The following is a 24,176-nucleotide window of genomic DNA, read 5'->3' as shown; positions in this document are numbered from 1 at the left end:
CGTCCTACCACGTGGCTGCTGATTCCAGGCTCTTAATATACCATTATCAAAGACACCATTGGTTAAAAAATATATTACTAATGTTTGTGGAGGATTTCTTATTAAATTAGAGTTTATTAGTGCCATATTTCCCATCTCCCTCCCAATGGCACTGTGATCATGAGCATGCATCATACATGTGCACGTCATCGTATTTGGGTGTTTCACAGCAAAACTGAACATCTGCTGCCCTAATAAAATTACCCCTTCAAAACTGAATGCTTATAGTGACATTTTGGCTCACATGTGAAAATGTGTTGGGATAATGATGTATTAAGTAGGAATGTGCACTAAGTCACAATTTTTTGTGACAGGAAGGGGCAATTTTGTGACAGGGTGGGGCAGGGGACAGGAAGAAATGGTAACATGAGTTATTTCCCAGGCAAGTGACAATTTTTTTTAAAGGAATAGAAAAGGAGTATGAAGTATGACAGAATATTCAACATGGATGGCACAATTTTCTGCTGCTAATTAGCTGTCAACCCATGTTACAAATGAGCAATTCTCCAAAATTTTGAAATGTTTTCTAATGATCATTTATATTGATTATTCTTTCATTGCTTAGCTCAACTTGGCTTTCTTTGGCGTTTAAATGTTAACCATTTCTTTAACAGCTTGGAGTGAGCTTCAGGTTTTATCTCAAAGCCCTTTATAAGGTTCCCCCCCTACGAACACTGTGGTAAAACATACAGGATAAAATGTACTAAATTAACCATTTTTAAATGTACAGTTCGGTGGTATTAAGTACATTCATACTGTTGTCCAATCATCACCACCATCCACCTCCTGAACCCCTTTCACCTTGCAAAACTGGAACTCTACCCACTAAACAGTAACTCCTCATTCTCCTCTTCCCCCAGCCCCTGGCAACCACCACTCTACTTTATGTCTCCATGAATTTGACCATTCAAGGGGCCTCATATAAGTAGAGACATACAGTATTTTTTTTGTCCTGGTTTATTTCACTTTGCATAATGCCCTTAAGGTTCCTCCATGTTGTATTATGTGTCTGCATTTTCATTTTCAAGGCTGAATAATATTCCGTCATATACACCACATTTTGCTTATCTATCTATCCATGGCCACTTGAGTTGTTTCTGTATTTTGGCTATTGTGAATAATGCTGCTATAAACATGGGGGTACAAAAAAAAAAAAAAAGCTTTTTTTTTTTTTTTTTTTTTTTTTGAGACGGAGTCTCACACTGTCGCCCAGGTTGGAGTGCAGTGGCGTCATCTCAGCTCACTGCAAGCTCCGCCTCCTGGGTTCACGCCATTCTCCTGCCTCGGCCTTCCGAGTAGCTGGGACTACAGGCGCCCGCCACCACTCCCAGCTAATTTTTTGTATTTTTAGTAGAGACGGGGTTTCACTGTGTTAGCCAGGATGGTCTCGATCTCCTGACCTTGTGATCCGCCCACCTCGGCCTCCCAAAGTGCTGGGATTACAGGCGTGAGCCATCGCACCTGGCCAAAAGCATTTTTTTAAATCCTAAAAAGTATGATAGTTTTTTAAAACCAGATTGGTGATTGATCCTGGAAATGTAAAAGGGACAATAAAGAAGAGCTTTCTAGGTGTTCAGATTTGCAACTAGTTTAGGAAACCACAGGTTTCGACATGATCTTTCTGTGTAAGACCTATCTAGATTAAAAGATTCACATAAAATTTCTCAAGTTAGCCAGCACTCATTGAGGTTTTTAGAGGATTCGTTCATTTTCTCTCCCACCCTTATCCACTATAAAATAAGGCATTTTTTAAAAATCCCAAACAACTAAATTTCTCAAGAAACCTCTAGACATAGGATGTGATCTCTATTTCTTAAATTGACAATCATTTTTCCTCATTCTCATCAGTGATGGTCTAGATAGAATAATAGCAAAGACTCAAAAAACTTCTGCAAAGTTTTTTTCCAAGGAGTTCCATTCACGCTGCTGCAGGTGCCAACTGTGAGCCACAAGTACCACCCAAATCCCGGCAAGATGGGTTGAGAACAGATTTTTTTTTTTTTTGAGACGGAGTCTCGCTCTGTCACCCAGGCTGGAGTGCAGTGGCGCGATCTCGGCTCACTGAAAGCTCCGCCTCCCGGGTTCACGCCATTCTCCTGCCTCAGCCTCCCGAGTAGCTGGGACTACAGGCGCCTACCACCAGGCCTGGCTATTTTTTTGTATTTTTAGTAGAGATGGGGTTTCACCATGTTAGCCAGGATGGTCTTGATCTCCTGACCTCGTGATCTGCCGTCTCGGCCTCCCAAAGTGCTCGGATTACGGGCGTGAGCCACCGCGCCAGGCGGAGAACAGACTCTTGCACCATGCATACAGACATGAACTCAAGGTAAGGTGCTAAGTATTCCTAGAGAATCTATTAAGATTTACAGAGGATGGCTGAGTGTCATGCACTTGGGTGCCAACACAAAGTTCTTCACGTCACATTCTATCCGCTTGGGGTCCACCACGCAACCTCAGTAGCTACTTAACTCACCCTGTGTGGGTGTTATCACTAGTTATTCTAGGTAGAGAGGTATGTTGAGCAATCCACTAAACCAAATGTATCAATTCAAATCGAATTCTGAACCTACCATATAAAGCTTGGTTCAGAAGTCACTCTTGCATCCCAATATGCCCCCTATTGATTATTACATTTGTTGATGGACTTTGGAATATCGATCATGCAAAAGTAGATCAGCCCCCATGGAGGTGGCTGGTTTTCTTACCCGTGGAGTGACTGGTGGCCACGTTTGAGGCTGTGGCGCTTGGACTTTGTTCTTGCGCGTGGACTGTGCTTTCTGAAGTTGGCAGATCCTCAATGCGAATGCCTGTTACGCTGTTGACACTTGTTGCCACCTATTGTAGGTGTAAATGAGGAAAAACAGGAAATAAAGCCTACTGTCTTTAAAATACATACCCTGCCTTATAAAAGGATTTAAGGTGGCATAAAAATATGGAAGACATGATGGCATGAATTTCAAGTAGAAATAAGAAAACCAACAGAAACAATTAGATCTTGAAGAGACAGTTGTCCTCATGCTGGGCTCATGCTATTCTCATGCTATGACATGTTCATAGCAGCATTATTCACAACAGCCAAAAGTGGTGGCAACCCAAACGTCTGCGGACAGAAGAATGGATACACAATATGGTCTATACATGCAACAGAACATTATTCGGCTTTATTTTTTTATTTTTTGTTTTTATTTTTTTGGGATGGAGTTTCGCTCTTGTTGCCCAGGCTGGAGTGCAATGGTGCAATCTCGGCTCACCGCAAGCTCTGCCTTCCAGGTTCATGCAATTCTCCTGCCTCAGCCTCCCAAGTAGCTGGGATTACAGGCATGTGCCACCACACCCCGCTAATTTTGTATATTTAGTAGAGATGGGGTTTCTCCATGTTGGTCAGGCTGGCCTCGAACTCCCGACCTCAGGTGATCTGCCTGCCTCGGCCTCCCAAAGTGCTAGGATTACAGGCGTGAGTCACCACACCCAGCCTATTCAGCTTTAAAAAGGACGAACACTCTGACACATGCCATAGCATGGATGAACCTTGAGGACATTATGCTAAGTGAAATAAACCAGTCACAAAAGACAAGTACTGTATGATTCCACTTACAGGAGGTGCCTAGGAGTCAAATTCACAAGATAGAAAGTAGAATTGCGGCTGCCAGGGGCTGGAGGAAGGGAAGAATGAGTTATTGTTTCATGAGTATAGAGTTTCAGTTTTACAGGATGAAAAGTTCTGGAGATCGGTTTAATGATGTGAATATACTTAACACTACTGAATTGTACACTTAAAAATGGTTGAGATGATAAATTTCATGTTATTTTTTTAACCACAATAAAAAACATATTCTAATGAGCACCTCCTATGGGCCCAGCATGGTTCCAAGCCCTGGGACTATAATGTGAATAATATAAATTCTCTGCTCTCTTGAAGCTGGCATTCTGGGGCAGGGTAGCAGAATATGAACATTTAGTAGGTAAGTAAGTACAAAGGGTGGTTTGATATGATTTTGAGTGCTTTGAAAGAAATACAAGCTAGTCTTGTCTAGACTAGACTAGACTAGCCTTTGGAAAATTTATTCTGTAAAGGGCCAGATGGGTAAATATTTCAGCTGTACAGGCCACACAGTCTCTGTTCTAACTAATCAGCTCTACTTTTACAGTAGGAAAGCAGCCAGACAATTCTCAACTGAATGGGCATTGCTGTGTTCCAATAAGACTTCATTTATAAACACAGTGGGTGGGCCAAATCTGGTGGGTAGTTTGCTGACCTAAGGGCTAGAGGGTGACTTCTGATGGAGATGGGGGTGAGACTACTTCAGGCTGTTTGAGATGGCATCAAACTTGAGAAGTGTAAGAAAAAGTCAGCCATTCTGTAATTTACCCCTCCCACTGTAACGACTCTTCCCGCCAAAACTGTCTTTCAAGTTAGCCAGTCGGGCTCAGTTCAAATTGTGCTGTCCAACTCCAGCCAATGGACACAGTAGTAGGGACAAACTGCATTAAGAATAAAAAAACCCTTTCCCTCCTTTGTTCGGTGTGCTCTTGCGACAACCATCCTGTGAGAAACACCCTTCTACAGAAATAAATTTGCCTTGGTGAAAAATCTTTTGTTTAAGTGTTCGTTTTCTCTGTGACTCTGAGCTTTACTTTCAACAGATGTGGGGGTAAGATTACTTTAGGCTGTTTGAGATGGCATCAAACTTGAGAATTATTAAGAAAAAGTCAGCCATGGAAAGATCTGGGCAGTGTTCTAGGCAGAGGAAACAAAAGCCTAAGTTGGAACAAGCTTAGTGTGTTCAAAGGTCAGAAAGGCCAAGATGGCAGAAAAAGAGAAAGTGAAGGAGATGCTGGTGTACAGGTCAGACAGGCAGGCAGGAACCTCTGTTCTGTTACCAAAGAAATCATAGATTCCCTCAAAGGTCGAGGATGTGGCTCAATGACCTCCTCAATCCCTCCCAATGCCTGGTACCTTGTCTTGTCTATGGTAGGTATGTAACACATGAGTTAATTAAAGTTCAGCAGGTTAAGAATGTGTTGGTCGAGAGGCTAAATAGTTTATAATCTTGTGGTCTGTGGACTGATTCTAGTCCTGTTTATTACCAGTCTATATAGTGAGAAAAGAAATTGAGACCTACTTACTTACTTTTTTTTTTTTTTTTTTTTTTTTTTTTGAGGCAGAGATTCACTCTTGTTGCCCAGGCTGGAGTACAGTGGTGCGATCTCAGCTCACTGCAACCTCCACCTCCCGAGTTCAAGCTATTCTCCTGTCTCAGCCTCCCGAGCAGCTGGGATCACAGGTGCACGCCACCACACCCAGCTAATTTTTGTATTTTTAGTACAGACAGGGTTTCATCATCTTGGTCAGGCTGATCTTGAACTCCTGACCTCAGGTGATCCACCTGCCTCAGCCTCCCAAAGTGCTGGGATTACAGGTGTGAGCCACCACGCCCGGCCAAGAAGACATATTTAGAACCCTTTATAGCAATGACATTGCCACAACACCCAAGAAAACTTTCACTGTATTGAAAGTTGGGCTGTAACAGATTGGAAATGTAAAATCCTGGCTCCTTTTACCAATTTGAGAAGCTCTGGCTTCTATTCTCAAACCACCTGTGATCAGCACACCAGCTAAATGGATGAAATTGGGAAGGACAGTAAGTCTTCACTTAACGTTGTTGATAGATTCTTGGAAACTGTGACTTTAAGGAAAATGACATGCAGCAGGTCCTCAAATAATGTTGTTTCTTTCTAAGTCATTTTGCTTCAAGTCACAGTTTCCAAGAACCTATCAACAACGTTAAGTGAGGACTTATTCTTCTTTGTTGAGCCACATAACTATTCCTTGGTATGGTGGCTCATGCTGATTTTATAGATAGATTTATTTATATATAAAGTAAATTAATGTACATCATAGCCTTGCATGTGATCACATGCCTACGGAAAAAATTCCTCTCTTCCCAGGACACTGACCAGAGTTGTCAAGCCGGACTTATCGCTGGTTCCTGGGGTCACCACATCATCTTCGGCACCTGGCATCGCAACACCGCCTTCCATACCTGTAGTCTCAATGTCATCTTCTGGCTGGCCTGTGCTGGCTGAAGAAGAAAGATTGAGTCAGAGCTTAAGGTGGAAATTGCATAAGCAGACTGAACTTGTCAGCTACATTTGGATTATTTTCTTTTCCATTTCTTTTGGAAATTTTTGTTTTATTTTTGGTCCTCTTTCTGGCTTACTATGGTGCCAGAAACCAAACCGTTCTCCTTGCAGCACTTCTGGCACATCAACACCCTGGTTATCTCCATTGCAAAGCAAAGGAAAATGAAAACATTAAAACGTAGAGCAGCCAGCCCCTCCCTGGGGCCCCACCGAGGTGGCCTGGACAGGGGACGTACATCTTTCCTTTTCAGTAAGGAACCAGATTCTTCCTGGTGTCATTTCATATGATGAATTAATATATTCATCTAGACCTAAAAACTCTAAATTAGAGTCAACAGGAAAGATTTCTAAACATACCCCTTTGCAGACTCCATGCAAAAGTGGGGTCTCCATCTTTTTCTTTTTTTCTCTACCTTTTCAAATTAATTTTTTTTAAGAGACAGGCTCTCCCTCTGTTGCTGAGGCTGGAGTGCAGTGGCACAACCATAGCTCACTATAACCTCAAACTCCTGGGCTCAAGCGATCCTCCCGCTTCAGTCTCCAAAGTAGCGGGGACTACAAGTGCTCACCACCACATCCAACTTCCATCTTTTTAAAAGCAAACTCTCTCTCCACTTAATTTTAAGACTGCTGTTCACTTGGACAATTAGAACCATAGGCTCTGACAACAGACCTTGTAGATGACATGTAGTTTTACCTCTTACTTTACAGTTGAGATTACTGTCTACAGGGGAGGGTCAGTAATATGCTTAGGGATGCCAAGATACCAATAGAACACTTAGTACACCAAGAGCCAAACGAGCTGGGTGCAGTGGCTCACGCCTGTAATCCCAACACTTTAAGAGGCCAAGGTGGGTGGATCATTTGAGGTCAGGAATTTGAGACCAGCCTGGCCAACACAGTGAAACTCTGTCTCTACTAAAAATACAAAAATTAGCCTGGTGTGGTGGTGGGCACCTGTAATCCTAGCTACTCAGGAGGCTGAGGCAGGAAAATTGCTTGAACCCAGGAAGCAGAAGTTGCAGTGAGCTGAGATTGCATCATTGCACTCCAGCCTGAACTCAATCTCAAAAAAAAGAAAAAGAGCCAAACTAATGAACTGCCCCCGGCCCTGGCTTTTCCGCATTAACATTTGGACAAATGATGTGTCATGCCAATGAGAAAGGTTTCTGGGCCAGGTGTGGTGGCTCATGCCTGTAATACCAGCACTTTGGGAGGCCAAGGTGGGCGGATCACAAGGTCAAGAGGTCGAGACCATCCTGGCCAACATGGTGAAACCCCATCTCTACTAAAAATACAAAAATTAGCTGGGCATGGGGGCGCATGCCTGTAGTCCCAGCTACTCAGGAGGCTGAGGCAGGAGAATCGCTTGAACATGGGAGGTGGGGGTTGCAGTGAGCCAAGATCACACCACTGCACTCCAGCCTGGTGACAGAGCAGGACTCCGTCTCAAAGAAAAAAAAAAAAGGTTTCTGCTGGAGCAGGGAATTGGAGTGGACTACCAGGCTGAATTCTACAATGAGAGATAGAGCAGATAACAGCAGTATCCTCTTCTTCAACTTCTGTTGCAGTGACCCAAACTACTCATGACCATGCTCAATCATCATCTCTAAAAATCACCAAACAACCCTCTTCATGCATTAAAAATGTGACTCACTGGCCATGGGCTTCTTCCCTAGACTCCACTGGTTCTGGAAATTCCATGACTAAATACAGTTGCAAAATAAACAAGCATACACATCCCAGGAGCGAGGGGAGGGAGGTGCTTGGAGATTTCTTTGTGTAATTAAAGGGCAGATGTTTGTTTGTCTCTAGGCAGCACTTATATTAGCAATCCATTCCTTGCCTTAAGATACCTTATTCTCCCCACTGCTTAGACAGCCCAGCCAGAGGCACAGCTAATAAATATTTGATTATAGCTTCTTTGATGCCTAGAGGGAGGAAGCCTCTGAAGTAAGTTCACTTGTTCTGTGAGCCTGCTCTTTGATTCTAGAGTAGAATCAGTAGAGATGGCTTTGGATGAGCTACCTACACATTTTTTTTAATCTGGGGGTGTACAGCGAGGGGTTTGCCAGTTAGCAATAACTGAATATTTCCGTGCATGCAAATGGTTTGCCTCTCCATGTGGCCTTTTGCAGGAGTAGGGGTAGCGGTGAGGGTTGGTGATTGGCTCCTACAAAAATGTATGACTTGTGGTGTAGGCAAACGTTTAGTGTGTATTTATTGAGCTCAATGGGAAATATCCCTTTGCCAGACAAGTAGTCCTTATTAAAAAACTTATTAAGCTTCCCATTTTATTTTCTTCCTCCCCTGGTTTGAAATTAGTTAACAAATCATCAATTTTAAAAATGTTTTCTGGAGCTGTTTAGTACAATCACTTACTTATTTGGTGTATCTAACTTAAAACAATCCTTGCTTTAAAAAAAAAATCAAGTGCTCAATGAAGTTAGATTGAATTCTTTCATAGAAAGCTCAGTTCATTGAAAGCGTAACTTTATAAAAATTCCTTCTTGTTCTTTTCTACCCTTGGCCCACAGAGCCAAGTACTAAAATCGCTCTGAATGGACGAAAGGCGTTTTATGAATGACAGTCAGGATTAAGATGCATGTCTTTTGTCTCACCGCCCTGGCATTCTTTTTGCTCCATGGGAAAGTTGAACTTTAACAAGAGATCCCCGGTTGTCCCTCTTACTATCTTGGCTGAAGGCTTCCCTGGGTGAAGAGTTCCTACTAGGCCAGCTGCTGAGTTTCCAGTCAGCATCTCATCATGTTCTTTTCCCCTTCCTGGTGAAATTCAAATCATGTACTGATGCCTTCACTTTCCAATCCTCTTTTCCCTAAAGACACATGTGTGCACAGGCATACATATGCGCGCACACACCCATACACACACACATACACGGATGCACATATGTGCAGACACACAATTGTTTCTACAAGCGTAGAGTGACGAATTTGCCATCATAAACCAATACCCACAGCCTAGCTTGCAGGTTCAGTTCTGGAGTGGTGTACCAGCGTGCTCACATAAACACCCTTTCCTGCCACACCCAGCCTCAGCCAAACACGGCTCAGTGCAAGTTTCCAAATGCGGCAGCAAACGATCCACTTACTTTGAAATTTGTTGTTGTTGTGATTATTTTAAAAAGCTAGGCTGGGATGGGTGCGGTGGCTCACGCCTATAATCCCAGCACTTTGGGAGGTGGAGGTGGGTGGATCACGAGGTCACGAGTTCAAGACCAGCCTGGCCCAGATGGTGAAACCCCGTCTCTACTAAAAATACAAAAATTAGCTGGGCGCAGTGGCAGGCGCCTGTAACCCCAACTACTCGGGAGGCTGAGGCAGGAGAATCACCTGAACTCGGGGGTCAGAGGTTGCAGTGGGCTGAGATCATGCCACTGCACTCCAGCCTGGGCGGCAAAGTGAGACTCCGTCTTAAAAAAAAAAAAAGCTAGGCTGAAGTTTCTATTTCCTAGGAGAAGATGATTTGATAAATCAACTGTCTCTTGGGGTTCTTAATTTTTGAGAACAAATAAACTTAAGCAATGCTTATTTATATGAAATCAGTATGAATAAGTTTTATCTTTGCATTCATGTCTAATAACTCTTTAGATTGTACACATTACAGGATGGCATTTCTTTTGTCTTTTTTTGAGATGGAGTTTCACTCTTGTCACTCAGGCTGGAGTGCAATGGTACAATTTCGGCTCACTACAGCCTCCGCCTCCTGGGTTCAAGCGATTCTCCTGCCTCAGCCTTCCAAGTAGCTGGGATTACAGGTGTGTACCATCACACCCAGATAATTAATATTTTTAGCAGAGATGGCGTTTCACCATGTTGGCCAGGCTAGTCTTGAACTCCTGACCTCAGGTGATCCGCCTGCCTCGGCCTCCCAAAGTGGGCATTTCTTTTTTAAACAGAATTTCTTTCTTTCTCTTTCTTTCTTTCCTTCCTTTCTTTCTCTCTCTCTCTCTTTCCTTTGTATTTATAAAGATGACATCTCGTTTTATTTATATATATATACATTTGTAGAGACGAGATCTCACTACATTGCCCAGGCTGCTCTTAAACTCCTGGGTTCAAGCAGTCCTCCCACCTTGGCCTTGCCAAGTGCTGGGATCACAGGCATAAGCCACTGTGCCCAGCTTGCCATTTCTTTAAAAATACTTTAGAGTTGGCCGGGCATGGTGGCTCATGCCTGTAATCCCAGCACTTTTGGAGGCTGAGGCAGGTGGATCACCTGAGTCAGGAGTTCAAGACCAGCCTGGCCAACATGGTGAAACCCCGTCTCTACTGAAAATATGAAAAAAAAGTTAGCCAGGCATGGTGGTGCACACCTGTAATCCCAGCTACTCGGGAGGCTGAGGTGGGAGAATCACTTGAACCCGGGAGGCAGAGACTGCAGTGGGCCGAGATTGAGCCATTGCATTCCAGCCTGGGAGACAAAAAAAAAAAAGTACTTTTGAGTTTAGATGCAACATTCAATCAGGCTATCAGGCTGTTATTGTAATGGTCCAAATTCTTAATAAAAATCTTTTGAATACGTGATTTCAGTCTTTTGGTTTTATTTACACTCCTTTGATTTGTGGAGTGAGTTGTTTCATCCATTTGTCTTCTTTTGTGACTGTTTTTGTAATGGTCATATGGCATTCCCTCTTGTAAGCACTGTTTATACCTTAAGAATGTATTCTTTGGCCTAAATGCTGCTGGCATTTTTTTTTTTGAGATGGAGTCTTGCTCTGTTGCCCAGGCTGGAGTGCAGTGGCACAATCTGGGCTCACTGCAAGCTCTGCCTCCCGGGTTCACGCCATTCTCCTGCCTCAGCCTCCCAAGTAGCTGGGACTACAGGCGCCCGCCACCACGCCTGGTTAATTTTTTGTATTTTTTAGTAGAGACGGGGTTTCACCGTGTTAGCCAGGATGGTCTCGATCTCCTGACCTTGTGATCCGCCCGCCTCGGCCTCCCAAAGGGCTGGGATTACAGGCATGAGCCACCGCACCCGGCCTACATCTTTCTTCTGCAAATGACCAAGCTATCAGTAGTCAAACTTCTTAAACTTGTTTTCTCTTTGACGTCACACTCACAAACCCTTCCTCAAGATCATATAAATATTCACCTATATTTTCCTTATGGTATTGTATTTATGTTTAATATTTCTATTTGTCTTATGTTTATTTTGAAGTATTATAATAAAACAGAAATATAATTCCCCCCAAAAGATTAGCCAATCACCCTGATAAACCCTCTTTTCCCCATTGCTTCAAAACTAGCTCTCACTGAGACAATCTTTCCTTTCCAATAGTATGTCATGGCTGGGTGCAGTGGCTCAGGCCTGTAATCCCAGCACTTTGGTAGGCCAAGGCGGGCAGATCACCTGAGGCCAGGAGTTTGAGACCATCCTGACCAACATGGCAAAATGCTGTCCCTACTAAAAATACAAAAATTAAGTAGGCATGGTAGCACACGCCTGTAGTCCCAGCTACTCAGGAGGCTGAGGCAGGAGAATCGTTTGAACCCAGGAGGCGGAGGTTGCAGTGAGCCAAGATTGTGCCACTGCACTCCAGCCTGGGTGACAGAGCAAGACATGGTCCCAAAACACACAAACAAATACTATGTCACAGTTACAGGAGAAACTTAGCACAAGGCCCAGCTTAAGTGGCCTGGACACTACTACCACCTATCCCCACTCCACATGGGCCCTCTGTCTGCAGAGTCTCTAGAACCTGTTTCTAAATCTGTGCTCTCTTCACTGTAAGCTCCCTCTTCCTCCTCACATCAGCTGACAGCTGCTGAGTTAAATCAGTGACCAGGGAATAGCTAGAATAAAACTCAGTGTCTAGGGCAAGGAGGAAAAGTAAGTATTCACACAGGTGCATTTGGGGTCATTCAAGATCTGGCACTGACGCCATCATTGTAAATTCCACTTCACGTGGAAGACACCTCATTGTCCTAACACCCTCTCACTCACATTTGCTACTCACAATGTAGGGTTTACATGGTGTCTCCCAACTGACTTTATTTCACAACAGCACTGTGGTGGCTAGGCCCTTAGCCTGCCTTCAGAAAGAATCTTGTTAGGCCAGTTTAGCAAGAGTCCCCCCAACCCCATCTCTTAGGAATTTTCCACCCACTGACCCCCTCATTCTGCTTGTGGGATACAAATCCCCACTTTTCCTTTCACCCAGAGGTGAACCTGAGCTCTCTTCCCTATGGCAATGCCCCTTATTACAGTGGTCTTGACTAAAGTCTTCCGTACAGTTTTAACAAGTGTCAGAATTATTGTTTCTTTAACAAGGTTGGAAGTTAAGTGATGTGGCCCAACGGGGTGGCTCACGTCTATAATCCCAGCACTTTGGGAGGCCAAGGCAGGTGGATGACCTGAGGTCGGGAGTTCAAGACCGGCCTGGCCAACGTGGTGAAACACCTTCTCTACTAAAAGTACAAAAATGAGCTGGCCATGGTGGCGCAGGCCTGTAGTCCCAGCTACTCGGGAGGCTGAGGCAGGAGAATCGCTTGAACCGAGGTAGAGGCTGTAGTGAGCTGAGATTGTGCCATTACACTCCAGCCTGGGTGACAAGAGTGAATCGCCATCTCAAAAAAAAAAAAAAAAAAAAAAAAAAAAAGTTAAGTGACGCGCCAAGTTCATGTGATTCATTAGCGGACACAAAGCCAAATGTTCTGACCGCATCCCTGGACTCACCAACACACAACTAAAAAGCAGCTGTGCATTTTCGTGATGTGCTCTCCTGGCAGCTTTGGGCTAAAATGCCTGCTACCTCCCTCCCTGGGTTCTGAGATCCTTCCCCTTCTGCCCACGTGCCATCCTCATCTTCCCAGAACAATCGCTTCCCCTGGCACCTCACTGCCTCTTATGAAATCCCATCTTGTTAGAATCTTCCAGTCTTATTTAATGACCACAGTCTTGACCTCCTCCAGTGTGTCCCCTTACTAGGAGAAATCTGGACGAATCTAAACTTTCAGCAACGGCAGGTTAGAAGGAAGGTATGACTCACTCTAAAAGGAGGTGTTTCTTTGAGCAGCAGCAGCCCTCTCTCCTCTTAACTGTGCAAGTTAAGGCAGCAGCAAAAACCAAGACTGAAGCCTGCATGAGTTCACCTCTACAGCCCCAGCTCCCAGCACTTGTATTCCTTCCACAAATATTTACCAAGCACCTGCTATGCGCTGGGCCACATTCTCAGCACTAGAGACAGAGAAGTGAACAGGTAAGGAAGGTCTCCACTCTTAAGGACTTGAGTACTCTTGGAGTGGGGTGGGGTCACCATAAAAAAATAAGCAACACATCAGATAAGCTATTAATCCCAGCACTTTGGGGGGCCAAGGTAGATGGATCACTTGAGGTCAGCAGTTCGAACCTAGCCTAGCCAACATGGTGAAACCCCGTCTCTACTAAAAATACAAACATTAGCCAGGTGTGGTGGTGGGCCTCTGTAATCACAGCTACTCAGGAGGCTGAGGCACAAGAATCACTTGAACCCAGGAGGTGGAGGTTGCAGTGAGCTGAGATTGCACCACTGCACTTCAGCCTGGGTGACAGAGCAAGACTCTGTCGGAAAAACAAAAAAAAACAACAAAGAAAAGATAGCTTCTTGAACACATCAAGATAGCTTCCCTCGTGCCTTCAGATTTCAGGGAACTTTCTGGCCAGGCATGGTGGCTTACACCTGTAATCCCACCAGCACTTTGGGAGGCTGAGACAGGTGGATCATAAGGTCAGGAGATCGAGACCATCCTGGTCAACATGGTGAAACCGCGCCTCTACTAAAAATACAAAAAATCAGCCAGCGTGGTGGTGCACACCTGTAGTCCCAGCTACTCAGGAGGCTGAGGCAGGGGAATCCCTTGAACCCTGGAGGAGGAGGTTGCAGTGAGCCAAGATTGCGCCACTGCACTCCAGGCTAGCGACAGAGCGAGACTCCATCTCAAAAAAAAAAAAAAAAAAAAAAAAAAAAAAAAAAGAGGGGGGCACTTTCTTGGACTGTCCTTTTAAGCGAGTACCCCTCCCCTCTTCCACGGCACATATACCTGAATGCTTACCCCCACCCTGCTACCTAACTCGCTACTTGTCTGTCCTACTGGAATATAAAAGCTTGATAAAGGCTGCTTCATCTCAATGTCCACAATGTCTGAAATCCCTGGCACATACCAGGCACTCAGTAAGTAGCTGTTGAGTGAATGGGTGAGTTCCAGATAGGGGAAAAGCCAGTGCTAACTAACCCCGAAGCCCAGAACGAGTATGGGTCGCTGCACGGGAGGGAGGGTGGTCAGTGTGGCCGGGTGGAGGGGCTAAGGAGGGCAGACAGGGGGCTGAGAGGTGGGGAGCGGGGGTTCGGTAGAACTGCTGTAAGGATGGGGTTTCAGTTGCATTTGGCATGTGAAGGGAAGCCAGGAGATGTTGAGGAGGGGATGACCTCAGTTGAGGCCCAGAGGCCACTCTAACTCAAGTAAGTGAATAGAATGTGTGTATCAGGGAAGGTGCCAGGATCAGGCTCGATTTTCCAGGCTCAAGTGATCCTCCCGCCTTAGCCTCTCGAGTAGCTGGGACTATAAGTACGTACCACCATGCCTGGCTAATTGGGTTTATTTTTTTGTAGACCACAGGGTCTCACTATGTTGTCCAGGCTGGTCTCAAACTCCTGGGCTCCAGCGATTCTTCCGCCTTGGCCTCCCAAAGTGAGAATTCATTTTACCACCTGTTACAGCTCTACTGACAAACAACATTTAGAGTAGAAACAGATCTACTGAACAAAGAAGGCTGCCCCTTTGCGATGCTGAGTCTTTAGATGGGGACTTCCTCTCGTTAAGTCCTCTACATAAAATTTAGCTAAAGAGCTCCTGTGCCATTTCCATCTTGACGTGAGTGAGTGAGAAGTTTCTTTCACTCCTATTTCTGCAGACCTGCAGCTCCCTAATCTGACCACTGGAGAAGCAGTTTCTACAGCATTTTATCTTGAACTGGTGATGCTGATTTTTAAAGTAAACAAGATACAAGCTGAGTTACCCTCGGGATTTTCAAAGGAAACTTAGGGTATTAGTCAACAGATTAAAGGGGTCTTTCATGTTGCTCAGTGTTTTCTAGCATCTTGGGCAGCCCTGTGTCTAAATGCACAAATAAATGTCTTTGTAGATGGATGACGAAATGGTGTTGGAATGACTTGTGGCTGTTGAGAAGCAGAATTTTTTTTAAATTCATATTCTAGGAAGTTCTGGTTTTCCCCTATAGAACTCTAGGATAACTAATAATTAACTCTAGCACCTCCCCAATTACACTCGAGATAAAGTTATGCTTTTGAAGAGATGTTAAAATGTCTATTTGAAAAACAAAAACATCTACTTCTGTTCTTTTGCCCAAACAAAGGCTTTTGTGTATTATTTTTCTGTCACGTCTCAAAACTGAGCCCAGAAGCCTGAAAATAAACACACCCCAAACAGTAGAAAGGTGCCAACCTCCAACATTTTCCAGCACTCTGCCGACCACCGACTGCAGTCACGGAGGTGCTCATATCTCTCTACAGTCCTTCAGCTCAGTTCAAAAATGTCCCAAACTTAGCTGTTTGCTGTTGCTTCCCTCAGTCATCCTGAAGTGGGTTCCGACAATCAGGAGAAAGGCATTAGAATTTTCCCTCTATCAGCTGTATCTTTTGAGTTGCCCCTTATGTCCCGTAGCCTGGCCCATCTCCTGACCTAGTGTTGAAGCCTTCCTTTGGAATATTGATGTTTTGCTTACAGCCACACCACCCTGAACACGCCTGACCTCGTCTGGAATATTGATGCAACCACTAACCTCTGAATTCCCAAAGCTCCTTTACACGAAGAAAGCCACTCCCTAAACCCAGAGCTGTGTGCCCTCAACTTCGAGCAGCCACTGGGCATGATCGACATAATCACTGATGTGGCCAGTGAATTTTTTCCCCCCTTCACCCCTTCCATGGATCTGGTAAATTGCTTACTGGACCAAAAGTTTGGCCCTGGAAAATCTAGAGAACTGTGAATTAATCTAGGCTTTGGCCTGCCTGCCACTCTGTACCCACAGACATGTCCCCTCACTGAATTTTCCTCCAGGCATACACAGCGCTAACTGAAGTCCACACTGCCCCATAGATTCCTAGAGTCTGGCACCATGGTAGGTATTTAGCAGATGCCTGTTGAGTGACAGCAGAAGTACATTTATACATTCAGGTAGAACTTTTTTTTTTTTTTTTTTTTTTGAGACAGAGTCTTGCTCTGTCACCCAGGCTAGTGTGCAGTGGCACAATCTTGGCTCATTGCAACCTCCGCCTCCTGGGTTCAAGCGATTCTCCCACCTCAGTCTCTCAGGTAGCTGGGATTACAGGCACCTGCCACCATGTCCGGCTAATTTTTTGTATTTTTAGTAGAGACGGGATTTCATCATGTTGACCAGGCTGCTCTCGAACTCCTGACCTCAGGTGATCTGCCCGCCTCAGCCTCCCAAAGTCCTGGGATTACAGTTGTGAGCCACTGCACCCAGCCGGAACACTTCTTTAAAATTATCTTCTGTATTTATAATGTCCCTGCCGCTGTCCACCAGGCTTCACCCCCGAGTTGTTAAACACCTTCCCCTGTAATGAAAAGAGACGGCGTAGCTGAAGATAGCACGGCACCTGCGAAGGGGAACTTGGCTGCCCTGCCGTTCGACTTCGCGTGAGCAGCGCCATGCCCATTCACTGTGGCAGGTCCTGTCAGCCCCTGTGGGACGAGGCCAATGACGAGATGAGACCTGACTGTGTGCTAATGGCACTGGGGGTGTGTGACTCTTCTGTAAAATGTAAGAGAAACATGTCAAAGCTGAGGAGATCAGACACGTGTCACTAGTTCCTCTGGAGAAATCAGGAGAAATCCAGCACATGAAGATGTGAAACCGCTTTCCCTGACTACAAACTGGGAGGCAGTCTGCACAGTACCCCCTGCCCCAGAGTTTGCTTTGGGCTCTTTGGGACGGGGGAGGTGTCCCCTTGGGTCACCTCCCAAAGTTGAGGGCAACACTTTGAGGGTTTCTGCAGCTGAACTGGGCAATGAAGAAGAGGGGCCAATGAGAGGGACTCCATTTTCCTTTCAATAGCAAGGAGTCACATTAAGTCACTAGGCAAATTGAATATTGATGTTTTGCTCACAGCCACATCATCAAGAAGGGATAGGATATAAGATCCTTACGACATAATACAGGTATGACATTATCTCTCAATCAGATCTATTCTCTCTCCCCTTTCAAGAGGGAAAGAACTGACATCTCATGTGTATCTTTCACAGATCTTTACATTTAACCTCTAAGATAATCCATGAGGTGTTTTAATAACAAGTGCTATTTGCTGGATTTACGGGAGAATGTGCAAACTGTGGCGTCAGGTGCATGCTCTCGGTCTTTTTTTTTTTTTTTGAGAGGGAGTCTCGCTCTGTCGCTGAGGTTGGAGTGCAGTGGCACAATCTCGGTTCACTGCAAGCTCTGCCTCCCGGGTTCACGCCATTCTCCCGCCTCAGCCTACCGAGTAGCTGGGACTACAGGTGCCTGCCACCACACCCGGCTTTTTTTTTTTTTTTTTTGTATTTTTAGTAGAGACGGGGTTTCACTGTGTTAGCCAGGGTGGTCTCGATCTCCTGACCTGGTGATCTGCCCACCTCGGCCTCCAAAGTGTTGGGATTACAGGCATAAGTCACCGCACCTGGCCGCTCTCTTGTTCTTTACAGAGTCTTGCAAACTAGTATCATCCTCATTTTTTAGCTGACAACGGTAAGGCTGAGAGGTTAAGTCAACTGCCCATGAAATGAGCAAGTGCCAATGCATGGATTAGACATTGCCATCTATTCAGACTCTCAAACCCATGCTCCCAACCACTGTGTCTTCACATGCACCGATTACTCTTGACCAGCTCCCTGTTATATTCCTCTCTACTTCTAAAGAAAGGTCTGGAGTAGACTGAGCTGCCCTTGATGGCGGCTTCTGTAGGAGATTATTGAGGAGGGGCTGCCAAGGGCACCTGCAGGTTCATCTTTTAGCTCAATCAGTGCCCTTCCAAGCCCCACCTCTCCTTCATTGCCCAGGTAAAATCAACTTCCCTTCAGAGCTCTTCCAAGTTGCCAGGAGAAAGTAATCTCCTCTAAACTAGTACAGAATCTGATAACATTTTGGCATTTACTGCCTCCTCCCTACCAGCATCTACAAGCTCCTTGAGGGCAACGCCCCATCCTGCTGTAAGTTTATGGCCCAGCCACTAGCACAGTCTCTGCTGCCTGAATGAATGGTTGAATGACATTCATAGTTTTCAGAGTTCATGGGAGTGAATCAACACACTCATCAAGCACAAACATGGCTCAGAACTGCTCAGTGTTCACATTAGAGGCTGCTGATTACAACCCAACCAAGATTACTCAACCTGGGGAGACGTTTTTCTCTTGACCAAAGCAGAACATTCTCAGTCCAAGAGGAAATGAGTTCACAGTTTTGTAGACTGAAATCTCAGCTCTGTAATAAACTTTTCTGGAACTCAGCTAGGGCTGGTGTCATGAACATTCCCCTTCTAGGGAGGGCCACTTAGTACCAAATGACAAAAACCTGCTTTAGAAGTGCTGTCCTGGAGCAGAGCTTCTCAGTGGGGTGTGTTTGGGAAGCACTTACCGTCTGCTCGGAAACTGAATGGAAATCTGAGCTGATTCACTCAGGGCTGTCAGCTGAGTAGGCCCTGATTTTGCAAGAGGGAGAAAAGAAGCCCCTTTGCATCTGACCTCACCGTCCACCCCACGCAGCTCAGACAGCCCAGCTGTGAGCCCAGGAGGACGAGGCCTGCAGGAATGTGCAGAATGTGGCCATTTCCACTAGTGTCCCTTGGCCTCGATCCCAACCTGGTTTGGGACCTTGAAGCGTGCTTTGGTAGATTTTTAGAAAATAGTTGTTTTTGGCTAAGAGGATCTCTTCTGTTCTTCCCTTGCCATTTTTCTCCCTTTGTTCTAATGTAGGGGAAATTCAAGCAGCAAACTTCACCTCAAGGGCTTAGCTCTGACACTCTTTTAATTGACTATCTTCCCAGGTACTCATCAGATCCATCAAATTGGGTGTCTTACTATTTACCTCAAACTTACCATATCTAGAGCCGGGTGTATAAATGCCTTTTCCTTACCAAGTTGGTTCCTAATCTCTCATCCCTCCTACCTGATTTTTATGCTTTTATTATCTGCTTTCTGTCATTCCTATGCATCTATCCTGTTTCCTCCCTCTTCTTCCTGCCAAATGTTTACTACGTACCTACCACACGCTCTTTTAAGTGCTCTCTTCTCTAAGGGACAAGATATGTACACAAATAATTAAAATACAGACAGGAGAATCACCAAAGCAATCTTGGTAAAGACAAAGTAGACTCATACTTCCATTTCAAAACTTACTACAAAGCTGCAGTAATCAAGACGGTGCTACTGGTAGCAGGATAGACATACAGATCAATTTAATCCAGAATTAAACCTATACATTTATGGGTAATTGATTTTTGACAGAGGTGCCAAGATTCTCCAGTGAAGAAAGAATCATCTTTTTGGCCAGGCACGGTGGCTCACGCCTGTAATCCCAGCACTTTGGGAGGCAGAGGCGGGCGGATCTCCTGAGGTCGGGAGTTTGAGACCAGCCTGACCAACATGGAGAGACCCCGACTCTACTAAAAAATACAAAAATTAGCCGGGTGTGGAGGTGCATGCCTGTAGTCCCAGCTACTCGGAGGCTGAGGCAGGAGAATCACTTGAACCCAGGAAGCGGAGGTTGTGGTGAGCCACGATCGTGCCATTGCACTCCAGCCTGGGCAACAAGAGTGAAACTGTCTCAAAAAAAAAAAAAAAAAAAAATCATCTTTTCAACGAATAGTACCTTGACCACTGGATACCCACATGCAAAAGAATGGAGCTGGACCTCTACTTCACAGCCCATACAAAAATGAACTCTAAATGAATCAAACACCCAAATATCAGAGCTAAAACTGTAAGAGTAAATCCCTGTAAGCTTGGACTAGGCAACAGCTTCCTAGATGACGCCAACAGTACAAGCAACAAAACACATACATTTAACTTCACCAAAATTTTAAACGCTATTCAATGGTTGCTATCAAGAAATTGAAAAGACAACCCAGTCCACAGGATGGGAGAAAAGTCTGCAATTCATATATTTAAGGGTCTAATACCTAGAATATATAAAGGAGGCTTTCAATCAATAATATAAAGTTAGCAAAGGATTTAACTCAACTTTAGTGAGCAAAGGATTGAAACAAACACATCTCCAAAGATATACAATTGGCTAAGAAGTGCATAAAAAGATGCTCAGCATCACTAATCTTTAGGAAAATGCAAATTGAAACTGCCAGATGTCATTTCATACACATTAGAATGGCTACAACGTAAACACACACACAGAGAAAGAAAACAAGTGTTGGTGAGGATGTGGAGAAACCAGAACAGCATGTATTGTTAGTGGAACTGTCAATAGTGCAGCCACTTTGGAAAACAGAATGGCAGTTCCTCAAAAAGTTAAACAAACTTGGTGTGGTAGCATAAGCCTGTAGTCCCAGCTACTTGGGAGGCTGAGGCAGGAGAATGCCTGGAACCCTGGGGGGCGGAGGTTGCAGTGAGCTGGGATCGCACCACTGCACTCCAGCCTGGGCGACAGAGCAAGATTCCATCTCAGTCAATCAATCAATCAATCAATCAATCAGTACAAGTGGTTTACTGCCATAAGGTAAGAAGTACTTGAAGGAATCAACCTCTCACTCTTCTGGGTGTCCTCCGTGACATGGATTTAAGCTATTCCAAGCATAGCTGATTGTGTAGCTAAGTGGTAAGGGGCATGAGCTCTAGGGTTGAGCAGCCTGGGTTCACGTCTCACTGCTGCCATTTACAAGCTCTGCGTCTGCATGTGGGCTACTGAACCTCACTGAGTCTCTCAATTCCTCTATAAAATACAAGAAGCTCCAGCCGAGTAGGTCTGTTGTGAGGGCTGAATGAAACAGGGCTTAGAAAGGGGTTCACACATGCTAAGCGCTGAGTAAACGCTAGCTGTTATTATATTGTTAGTGCTATTAACACCAGCCATTCAGAATCTAGATCCCTTAGCTTTACAGATTCACATTTAATCTTATGGGGAGATTTGGCTCAGAACAAACTGTTTCCCATTAGCCAAGCTCACAAGAGGCCAGAAAACCAAATAGTTTATTTAGAACAGGAAACTGTTTTCCAACGCTTTGTATGCATATTTGCTGTCCAAGGCATGCCCTTCTCAGGGGTGAGATACCCCACAAGATGCTATCTTTCGTATTTATAACAGAAGCAAAGGGTGGAGCTGTCGGGTGGCATAAATTTCTAGACTGTGACAAAACAAAGATCTCTGATTCATCACAGAACCACCTTGACTGAGATCAGAATATCCCCAGCCACCACATATGACACCTTTCCTACTAACTGTAAGCAGGGATAGGGTTTGTCTTGTTCCCCACTGCCTGACTTACACAGTAGCTATTCAATAAATATTTGTTGGCCAGGTATGGTGGCTCACACCTGTAATCCCAGCACTCTGGGAGGCCAAGGCAGGCTCAGGAGTTGGAGACCAGCCTGGGCAATATGGTGAAACTCCATCTCTACTAAAAATACAAAAACAGTTGGGTGTGGTGGTGCACACCTGTGGTCCCAGCTACTCAGGAGGCTGAGGTGGGAGGATCGCTTGAGCCTGGGAGGTCAATGCTACAGTGAGCCGAGATAGTGCTACTGGACTCCAGCCTGGGTGACAGAGTGAAACTGCCTCAAAAAATATATATATTATATATATAATATATATGTAAATATATAATATATAGTCATATATATTTATATTATATATAATAAAAAATTTGCTAAATCAGTTAATTCTTTGGGCAGGGAAGGTTTAAACATCAACAAATTCTCATTCTTCTCTTCTAGGCAAACTGATTCCCTTCTCTTTGGGGCAAGACAATATTTGCTGTATCACAGCTTTTTTAATATGAGTTGTGTTGTGTTCTCCTGGATGGAGACACCCTGATGAACTGTGGGAAGTGCCCTGTTCTCATCAATAATATGTTAAAAATATTCTAGCATGCCCCTTTCCTGCTTCCCATTTACACTCTGTGTAACTGGCATTTGTACATGTTGCAAACATTAACAATGGTGATTATTACTCCAGTGGCTCAGGGTTGGGCTCCCTCTACTGCCTGGGGCACTTTGTGGCCCAGCCTCTCTGGACGGGGGTCAAGAGCACATCACATCTTTCTCCGGGTGTGTGTGTGTGTGTGTGTGTGTGTGGTGTGTGTGTGGTGTGTGGTGTGTGTGTTTGGGCGGGGGGTGGGGTTCGTTAAATTTAGCATTGCCTCACAATGTCAGCTTTCAGCTCCTCAAAAAAGTACGTGAACCAGTTAGCCATACCTGCGTACTTCCCCCTGGACTTAGCTTCATTCACTTCAAAGGACAAATCCCCCTCTGAGCAATTCTCAAGGCAAAGACACTCAGCCAGACAAAAAGGAGGGTGAGCCCTCCTACCTCTTTTGGCTGACACTCAGGGGAGCTTGCCATCACCTGGCTGGCTGCCAACAGGCCAATGGACGGGCGCTGGGGTTAGACATGTGGGAAGGAAACAGTCACCTTGTTTTCCTGCCTTGGATGGAATTGGCAGAATTCCAGTTATTCCCTACCGGGGCTCTAGCTCACAGCCCCGGATAAAATGCCTAATCACAGAGCTGTATCTCCTGCCCAGGAAATGAGAATCCTAAGACTCATCGCAGTAACTGTCCACTTGGAAGTGTCCAGCACCCTCCATCAGTTGATTCTCTTCAATAAAACGTGCACACTGGGTATTTCCTGAGAGGTTTTGGGGCACCAAGAGTGGCAAGGCTTCCTGGAAAAGCCCTACAGGATCTGATTCAGATTCGTCAAATAAATTTCACCAGGGTAATCCTGAGTAGCTGAGTTCTCTCTCCCTCCTCCTCCTCCTCCCCCGTCGTATTTCCACAAGTTATAACCTGGCATGCCTCCTTTCCAAAGCCAGAAGTATGACAAATATTCAGATAAGCTGATGGAATTTAAAAGTGCATGTTCATTGCTTTGCTGGTGAGGACTGCAGGGCACACTTTAGAATGTGAGGTGTGCGTCTCTCACAAGTGCATACAGTTCAAATTGTGCATCTAGTAACACACCAAAAACTCAGGAAATGCTTAGTAACTATTTGCAGAATGAATTAATAAATCCTATTTAATGTATTGTGACAATTTCATTCTTAAAAGGACATCATGGGGAGCATTTAATGTAAAGGAATTTTCGTATCTTTAGAAAATTTTGTTTCTGTGTTTAAGAGGCTTAAAGTGAGGTTAACCTTTAATTTCAAGTTTGACCTCTTTACTTTGTTTTTATTTACTTTGTTTTTATTTATTTTTTTGAGACGGAGTCTCGCTCTATTGCCAGGCTGGAGTGCAGTGGTGTGATCTCGGTTCACTGCAGCCTGCGCCTCAAGAGTTCAAGCGATTCTTCTGCCTCAGCCTCCCGAGTACCTAGGACTACAGGGGCGCACCACCATGCCTAACTAATTTTTGTATTTTTAGTAGAGATGGGGTTTCACCATATTGGCCAGGCTGGTCTCGAACTCCTGACTTCATGATCCGCCCGCCTCGGCCCCCCAAAGTGCTGGGATTACAGGTGTGAGCCACCACGCCCAAGCCTCTGTTTTTTTTTTGTTTTTTTTTTTTAAATGGCAGAGTAGTGTAGTAAAAAGATCTTGAGGTTCGAAGTTAGAAACCCAGTTCTGGTATATTCCGAGAAAAGAGTGTGTAATTTCAGGTGTTACGAGGATTGAAAGAAAGAAGTAGCTAGAAACATTCCTAGCACGTGGCAGGCGATGGGAATGAGAGGATGGTCGTGTCCTTTGGCCTGACGCTCCACTGTCATGCCAAGGCTTGAGGTCCTTATAATTCTACAGTGTAGAGTCAGTCG

The 24,176-nt window shown here is 44.8% G+C and overlaps 1 protein-coding gene across 1 annotated transcript in view; it reads right to left on the bottom strand.

Moving 5' to 3' along the window:
- Window positions 1–24,176, bottom strand: part of PDPN (podoplanin) — a 44,792-nt gene that overhangs the window by 5,493 nt on the left and 15,123 nt on the right. The window contains 2 exon segments of the mRNA XM_030805532.1: window positions 2,745–2,874; window positions 5,998–6,122. Of these exon segments, the coding sequence (XP_030661392.1) occupies window positions 2,745–2,874; window positions 5,998–6,122 (255 nt within the window).

This window comes from Nomascus leucogenys, chromosome 24 (genome assembly GCF_006542625.1).
Source record: "Nomascus leucogenys isolate Asia chromosome 24, Asia_NLE_v1, whole genome shotgun sequence".
NCBI classification, from domain to species: Eukaryota; Metazoa; Chordata; class Mammalia; order Primates; family Hylobatidae; genus Nomascus; species Nomascus leucogenys.
The sequence above is the reverse complement of the archived record's forward strand: the minus strand, read 5'-3'. Positions and strand labels throughout refer to the sequence as shown.